At 37.8% G+C, this 9,388-nt stretch overlaps 1 protein-coding gene across 1 annotated transcript in view; it reads right to left on the bottom strand.

Moving 5' to 3' along the window:
* Positions 1-2,337: 2,337 nt before the first annotated feature.
* mboat1 (membrane bound O-acyltransferase domain containing 1) overlaps positions 2,338-9,388 on the bottom strand; it is a 196,165-nt gene continuing 189,114 nt past the window's right edge. The window contains exon 13 of the mRNA XM_059507399.1: positions 2,338-2,553. Coding sequence (XP_059363382.1) covers positions 2,445-2,553 — 109 coding nt within the window. The 3' untranslated portion in view covers positions 2,338-2,444. The remainder of the gene's footprint in view (positions 2,554-9,388) is intronic.

Genomic DNA, 9,388 nt, shown 5'->3' with positions numbered 1-9,388 from the left:
TTAACAGGAGACTTTTTTAACATTATACTGCAGTTTACTTTCATTAAAATAACAGTGACTATACAGTTACGTTTATATAAATACCTAACGTGCTGACTGATCAGCTTTTTGCCTCAGTCAGTTAGGAGTGAGTTCGCATCTTGTGACTTTTGAAACTCTTGCGAAGTTTGAAATGCGCGCGTTCCTCCACCAAATAATATGTAGCCGCACTGGGTTGTACATAATAATTAACTCAAATGATATATAGGGAATTTGAATAATTAATCAGGAATATGATTAATATATATATCTCATATGACAGTTACATTAAAATTATTGAAGATGAAAAATAGCTCAATTGCATATATCAATAACTCATTACAAGGCACTGTAATTTACTCATTAATATGTCAATATTCCATTCTTCATATCAATTATAGTGATATCTCTCACTGTAAATTACTGTAAATATTTAATAATTTTATTTATTATTATTTATGTACCATGGTTAATGTTGTAATTAAGTGAGCAAGCATTGTCGTGTTTTTTGAGGATGTTTATCAGTTAAACATTTATAGACCAGTCATTTTAAATCTGTAGGCTAGTTTAAATTAATTTGAACTGAATGAATCTAAACAAGTATTTTGATTAACAGAATCGCACAATTTGAGTGAAATTAATAAAATAAAATCCACACTATTCGCAGTATTGTTGTATCTCTGGTTTTGTTAATAGTATATTTGGTAATAGAGGTACTGAACACAGTAATATCATGCACTGACTTTCCAGGCTTGCATTTAAAGCTTATTCACATTAGACTCACAATTCTTAACACCCATGAATAAATTATTTTCGGAATCGACTCACTGTTCTTATCCCTCCCCCCGCAGCTGCAGTTTTTGAATTTGGGCGCATGCTGACAGCATCTGGTAATTTGGAGATTACTCAGATGAAGGTAAGTGTGAATATATAGAGCCATTTTGAAAATTTTTTTTTACAAGAACACAACATTAAAAGTTGTTCAAAGCAAACTGGAAAACTACCATGCACAAAAAAGTCTGTTTTTTGACCGTGTCAAGAAACCAAAAACACCAGGGCACCATACACAAAAAACTGCTGAAAACGTTCAGTTTAGGGGTTCGTGTGCTGACATGAACGGTCCGGAAACGCGTCTTTCCATGCAGTCCTATGGTCAGTATGAGTCATAAAGCTTATCTAGTTAATGTGATAACCAGAGGTCTGATCTGTCCTTTTGGGGTTATTTTAATTTCAGGGAAAGAGTTCCAGAGAACCTTATTTCTTGAATGTTGGTTGGGTGAAGGGTGTTGGGAATTATTTGTTAAATAGAACAAATAATTGTGTCACTGATTTGTCCAGGTGTTACAGGAAGATGCCACCAGCGAGGCACAGTTGTGTAGCATGCTAACTTAGGAAGGGCCTGATACTCCTGATGTTGTTCAATGTAAGCTTGTATGACTGTGACCTTGCTTACTTTCCCAAGACAAAACATATTCTGTTTGCCAGGGTTTTAGAAAAAAACAAACAAACAAAAAAAAAAAACATAGGGAGTGTGTACATACAGTGCCCATTAATTCATTCAAAAACCTATAATATTTATTCAGGTATCACAATTCATAACACATTTGATTATTCTAATTTCATTATTCTTCAGTTAATATTTGCAGTAGTGTTTTAATTCATTATTTATAGCCATTATGTATTTACTACACTGTAATTTCACAAAATTGACATCTTAACACCACAAACTAAGATAGTTGATACAGTGTTCAACTATTTTAAAAATACCCTTAAATGAGCAGCATTCATTAACTGACAAAAACAGATACTTGCCTCCTTGTGACATATACCGTGTACAGCATAAATCAAACTTTGTGTGCTCTTATCAGTTCTTGTAAAAACTTTCTCAAGCTGCTTTTGATTAAGTGTGTTTTTGATTTAATGGACTGTATCCCTGGTGAGTTATGCTGTGTGCACTTGTATACGGCTCAGTTGTGGCCTGGGTATTTTTTTTGTGTGTGGGTGTATTTGTGTGCTCTTGTCTTTGTGACATATCAGGACACAACTCTGTATAATGACATGGTTATGACACAGGTATTACAAGGAGAGGGTGACATATGAGGACATAACCCATGTCCCCGTTTTTCAAAACACTTATAAATCAAACAGAATGAGTTTTTTTGAGAAAGTAAAAATGCACAAAGTTTCCTGTGAGGGTTAGGGTTAGGTGTAGGCTTGGTGTAGGGCCATAGAATATACAGTTTGTACAGTATAAAAACCATTACGCCTATGGATGTCCCCACTTTTCACAAAAAAAAACGTGTGTGTGTGTGTGTGTGTTTGTGTTTATTCACACAAAGTAGCTTTTGTCTCTCAGTGCCTCTGCTCTCCCAGTTCACACACACACACACAACAGAAGGGTCAGAAGGGTTTAGTCCTCCTTCACATTATTGTTGGGAGTGCAGGGCATGAATTTCCGACTTGAAGCAACTGGGTTTGCTGGGCAGAAGAATCATAGCCAGAATGCTGATGACATGCACATGAAAGTACATTGATCTGAAGAACAGAGAAGAAAACAAAATACAAGGATTACTCTCTGTGAAAACCCACATAACACATAAAACCATCCAACATAATGTAAAGAACATTCTGTGAAAATATTACATTGATATCTTTATATATTGACTGAGTTAGGCCATGTCAAAGATTTGCTTAATTTCAGACTCAGAATCATGTTTTTGAGAAATTCCAATGTAAAGAAAAGCTTTAAAGCTTCAACACATTTGAACCATAACCTGACTATATCCTGACTACACATTAAAGCTGAGATTCTGCCATTGTCAGTGATATATGGCACATTTCGTCCCCTTTCGGAATTATAAGGTTCTATCTGCATTCCGAGAAATTTTGAGATATTGAGCTTCAAAGTTTTTGCATTCCATTTGACTGTGTAGATATAACCTTATTGTTTTTTAAATAAAAATCCTATAATGTATACAACATAAAAAAATCTATCACATAATGTAAATAAGTTGTCACAGAATAAAAATATGGGAATAACTACATTTTGACATAAATGTCAGATAGAACCTTATAATTCCAAGGGGACGATTTATGGAAAAATTCTTAAAGTTATGTAAAACAGGTCTATCTATTATGATGTGCACATCCAAAAAGCACGAAAAACATTGAAAGAAATGGGGGGAAACCACAAGAGTTTGATTGTAGCAACAATTACCAATTCAATTCACTGAAATTATTTGTATGAGGTTATTAGTAAAATGAAATAAAAGTAGAAAATGTCATTAATATATAAATTAATATATGAAATTTAAGTAGATAATCAAATTTATGTCTTTAGGCTACTGAGCAGCATTTGTAATAAATCTGGCACTACACAAAAATTTAAGAAAAACAGAAATTGAATAATCAAATGTAAAATCACAGTATCATCTTCATTGTATGTATTCATTACAAATAAATTGAATATTGTTAGAGCTAATACAATTATTCACTTAAGAGCAGAGAGTGAGCGATTCCTTTTATTCTATTTTATGATTAATATTAACAACAATATAAATCAACAGGTTTATATTGCACTGATCTAATATTTAGGTGCATCAGGTGTTTTTCCTCAACTGTACCCCAAATGCATGCTGTCTTTCTGGCAGTGTTTCAGGTTGGGCTTTGCAAAAAATTTAATGCGATTTTCATGCGCATCTCATCAGTAAAGACGCTCCTGTAATTAGTAGTATATCTCCAGCACGTGAATTCAGATCAGGGTTGCCAGGTTTTCACAACAAAACCTGCCCAGTTGCTTCTCAAAACTAGTCCAAAACTAGCCCAATCGTTTCCAGGAGCTTCCCCAATAAAAAATTGCTTTCCGGGTTAAAATATAAGTTTTATGGCATGGTTGCCTTGGTAAAATTCGCATTTTAGGGGCTAAATATCACGTTATTGGTATTGTCGCTTCGACCCGCGGTCATGAAAAACAACCACCCCAGATAGCAAAATCTTCCGAGCCTTTTCTGGATTCTTCTGGCATTTGTTTGGTTTGTGTACGTTGTTGGCAAATGGATGGCAACCCTGAAGAGTCCCGGAATCGGTGGTGGCGCAGCTGGAGGTGGTGAAGGGAGGGGCATTATTTTATGGCTCTCTTCTGGCAAATATGAAACATGCCAGATTCAACGTATTTTTCAGTTGCTGTTGTGGGAGTGATTGTGAAATGACTTAAACAAGTATTTCCTCTCCAGTTTTATCATAATATATATATATATATATATATATTATATATATATATATATATATATATATATATATATATATATATATATATATATATATATATATATAGCCTCTAATGGACAAAGTTGTCTGTCATAACTTTATGAAATTACACGAAGTTAAACAATTTAATAATACATTTTACTGAAATAATATTTAAAATGTATGTAAAGGTAGGGTCTGACCATAATTACCTTGACATAATAAAATAAAAATGGATACATGATATTTAAGTATGAAAAAACAAACTTATTAAAACATTTATGATTTACCCCTTGACCTTGCTGCCGCGCCATTTTAAACGGAGTCGAACTATTCTCATCTTCAGACTGTACCTGAACTGCGTTGAGGTAAAGTGTGTTGCTTAAGCTGAACTATGATTTATTTTTTAGTAATTCCATTAACTGTCAATACTGCAAATAGCCAGTTACCTAGTTGTATTTCCTGTTGTATATGTTAGGTTGTAAGTTCCGTGTAAACTGGCATTATATTATATGATATGTTATGAAAAGCATAAACTGTCCCGTTTTTTAATAGTTGTAACTACCAGACCTTAGCGTCAGCACTTACTTTAGCTAACCGAGCCCATTTCTCTTGACCAAACCAAATGTTCCTGTACGTACATTTCCTGACAGAGATTTCACCGGTGACTATCAATAGCCAAGTAAAAGTAAGGTAAGTTGTGTTCTGTATGTTTTTAACTCTTGTTCTATGTTGCATTTTTTTGCGTAAACGTCTTCTGCTAAGTAGATTTTTTTTCCGCGTCCTAACGTTAACGTGCCCTCATGAGCACCAGGTAGATTGTCATGGCAGTTTTAGATGACAGGAATTTGATGAGAAAATTGCATATGGCGTATGGATAGGCAGGTTATTTGTATTATAATACCACATTTTTCGAGTATTCAATGGTTGTTTGAAGAAATACGTATAAAAGCCACTACTTCGTGTCTATTCACACCGCTTGGCGTGGTCAAGATGGCGCTGTCGTTCTGTCTGTTGGTCACCGAAAGAATGCAAGAGGCAGACATTTTCCCGCTGCATTCTGCCTACTAGTGTACATGAGGGATGCGCCAGCCTTATTCTAAATTTGAGTTTGACAAGTTTTCCACTTAGTTTTGGGCTATTAAAAAAAAGTGCCTTCATGAGATCAGGCGAAGTTCGCGCTTGAACGCTCACGCATTCAGGTGAGACACATGCAATTAACACTTTTCACATGCTCTCACACTACACATCCATTTTCTCACGCACTGAAGAATCGCGAAGCAAAGAGGACACGGAGACCGACAGCCTAGACCTAGCAGCTTACTTATGATATAAAAAAAAATCTCAGATTATGTCAATTTTATGGAAAGGGTCAATAAAACAGCTGGAGAACAATTGTCACATAATATTTAGCCTACCTCAGGTTAGTTGGCTAGAAAGAAAGAGCTATAGAGTATTTAGCTAAATATGTGTAGCCTATTATATTACACATTTATTATATTTTTACTTGTATCATTAGATAATGTTGTTATTATAATAAAAAACACATTATATTTCATTTGAATTATTTTTTATATTACCATTTTCTTTTTCTTGAGAAAAATGTATGTCTATCTTGTGTACCTAATATTTATCCAAATTAGTCAATATTAAATCAAATCACAAGAATTTAACTGAAATGCTGAAATTTGTTTCAAGCAATAATAAAAAACGTAGCTTACCAGATGTTGTCACTAAACCTAATAAAATTCAGTTTAGGTACTAAAATGTTTTGACAATCACAATACACTTATTGTGATGCAAGATTATTTTTTTTATATCCCAACAACAAGATCTCACTTCAAGCAAAACTCAAAAGTTGGCAGCTATGAGTTTGCGTTGTTTGAAAATCGATGTACCACAGCCTTCTTGTACCCTGGAAACTCCAGAGTTCTCGCAAGAGCACAATTTTAATTGTCTCTGTGAGATACTCTGGCAATGAATAATGATGCACATTACTTTTGCCACTTGTATTTCCGGGAGCCAATCACATCGGTGTTTCTGATATAGGTGGTATAAGATCGCTTAACCGATGACAGTCATGGTGCTATCCAATTGCGTCAAAGTCCGGACGTTTTTGTTTTTAGCCTCACCAACAAAAAATGTCCTTTCCCGTGTTCATTGCATGGTTTCTATCTTATCCCACAATTGAGCATGACAGATTTTAACATGCAATAAAATTATCAATAAGCTGCAGGCTTCAACAGGAAATTTTTTTCATTACCTTTTCTAAGTATTTTTGAATGGAGCTGTTTTATTTGGCTAGTGTAACATTGTATGTCTTGATCAGTGTATGTTTATTGAAATTTGAACGATTTGATTTCAAATTTCAATACAAATAAATCAAATGAGCAGTGGAGTTGTTTATTAAGTGACTAAGGTTTACCCTACAGTACAGCCTAGACTACTTGAGATATACACTGTTCAAGAAATGCATATAGAGCTTTCTTCTCCCTTTTATCTCTAAATCAGTAGCATTAACAAATGTCTGTGTTTGGTTTTCCCCAGTTCACAATGGAGCGGTCACAGTGGAGTAACATGCGCAAGCGAGCCATAAAAAGGACAAATGACAGAATTTTAGAGGTACAAAGAAGTCGTTGCACAGGTGTCGTAGAGCAGAGATGGTAAGTAGTGACTTTGGTGAAGTTGTTGACACTGAGGTGAGGGAGGATGAGGTCTCTGAAGATGAGGAGGAGGATGATGAGATTTCTCCTCCTTTAGATTTGTCCACTGCTCTGTCTGACTGGGCTGTTGAGTATGGTGTATCATTAGTGGCATTGTCTGCTCTTCTGTACATCCTTCGAGTGCATCACCCCTTTCTTCCAAAGGATAGGAGAACCCTTTTAAAAACGGCAACAAAGTACACTCTGGAAAGGTTGGCTGGTGGGGTGTTTTTCTATTTTGGTATTTTGAACATGTTTCGCAAAACATTTGAGTATTTGTTGTCCAAATTTCTAGATAGAAATGTTTTCATGTTGCATGTTTTCAATGCCACTGTTTAAGAGCTCGTCGACTCAGTTCTGGCCAGTGTTAGGCATGTTGCGTCACAAAGATTATGTTTCCAGCAGGCCACTGTTAATTGCTTTGTTCTGTGGTGAGACTAAACCCACTTCATTGCAAGAGTATCTTGGTGCCCTTGTTCAAGAATTGACAATGCTGAGAGAAGGATTTGTCATAGGCTCAAAAACCTTGTTTCTGAAGTTAAGTTCGGTCATTTGTGATGCTCCTGCTAGAGCCTTTAACAAACAGGTGAAAGACCATTCAGGTTATGCAGGATGTGATAAGTGTTTACAGCCAGGTGTTTATGCTAGTCACGGCATGACATTCCCAGAGGTAAGTGCTCCTGATGGGACTGATGAGTCATTTGCGAGGGGCACAGATGAGGAACATCACATAGCAGTTTCCCCTCTACTTGAAACTGGTATCGGTATGGTCAGTCAGTTTCCTCATGATTATATGCATTTGGTTTGTTTGGGAGTAATGAGGAGGCTCTTAGATTTGTGGTTTGGCAGTTCTGGCCCTCTTCGGTGTGGTCGTTCGGGTCGTGACATGCAGGAGATGTCTGAAAAGCTGGTAAGTTTGAAGGCATGTGTCCCAGTTGAATGCTAGGAAGCCAAGGAGTCTGGCAGAAAGACTAAGGTGGAAGGCAACTGAACTCAGGCAGTTCCTTCTGTACACTGGTCCAGTGACTGATGCAGCACTAACCCTGTGGACTGAAAACTCAGCTATCAGCCTAAAACTAAGAAAAGCACAGCCGCTTCCCCTCAGTCCGTGGTCAACAACCATGGCTACCTCCAAGATTGTCTGTGCTGTAGACCTACGATTGAACAACAGACTCCTGAGTCACTACTACCATGTTATCCCCAACTACCTCATGACATCTTCATAGGAGCAGACATCATGGTTCGTCTCAATGCCTGCGGTGACACTGTGAACGATGTCATATGGGCTCCCCCGTCACACCAACTGACCACTGCAGTCAATCTCAAGAACCTTCGATCTGGTCAAACAATTCCAGATGCATGCGCAATGATCAGTGATCAAGAAGCTACAATACCTGCCTACAGCAAGAGTGTCAGCGTCAGCCTCAACATGCGACCTGGCCACAACAGTAAGCTAGGTTTCTTCCAACCTTCCAGGAACTGCCTAAGACTAGGACTGACCTTGGAAGCCACACCTCTCATGGAAGGGTCATATCCTACAATCCCGGACATCTCCTACAATCCCACCCACACCATCAGAGGCAGCCATAACCTGCCGCCAGCACGTCACTGGCACGCAAACCCCCACCTCCTCCCACAATGAACTCTCACTTCAATTCACCACTGATGATCTCCTCACCCTTCAAGCATCGGATCCAGTGCTACAAAACATTTCCGACCCACTAACTCATCCCATTTCCCCCTCTGACCTAATTCATCTGATTGATTTCCACCAAATGCACTCAATCAAGCACATGCTGCATCTTAAAGATGGTGTTCTCACATATGTCCCTGAGCCCCTAACGCGCAGTTCCTCAGGGCCAAAAAAGATGATGCTGACACACACGCAAAATACACCATGCGCTGGACACCATGGTGCCAAGGCCACCTGCGAAATGCTCTAGCAAGTGGCATACTGGCCTGGCATGCAGCAAGACGTGGCGGAATATGTAAAAGGATGCCTGGTGTGTAGCCAGTTCCAACCGGCCAACCCAAACCACAGAGCACCACTACAAAGGAAGGGAATGACCTTCCCATGGTTGGAGCTCCAAATAGATTGGGTAGGACCCCCTGCCACGGTCGAAATGAGGTAACAAATACTTCTTCACCATGGTTTGCGAATTCACAAAGTGGGTAGCATGTCTCCCAGCTCCCAACAATTGCAAAACCGAATCAATGTTTTACTGACATCCGACGCTTGAGACTACTGACGCGTTTCAGCGGAACACAGCTCGACGATTGCGACAAACGCAGGATTACTGAACTCTTCCTCTTACTGACTGATTTTGCCTGAGTGGTCTCTTCTCAATCCACAGTTATCCAACAATAACAGGTAGGCCTAATCATGTCACAAAGTAGCAGCAAGAAAGCACTTCACAATTAAG

The sequence above is a fragment of the Carassius carassius genome, chromosome 24 (assembly GCF_963082965.1).
Source record: "Carassius carassius chromosome 24, fCarCar2.1, whole genome shotgun sequence".
Lineage (NCBI taxonomy): Eukaryota > Metazoa > Chordata > Actinopteri > Cypriniformes > Cyprinidae > Carassius > Carassius carassius.
Note: the sequence above shows the minus strand (reverse complement) of the source record. Positions and strands in the feature narration are given on the sequence as shown.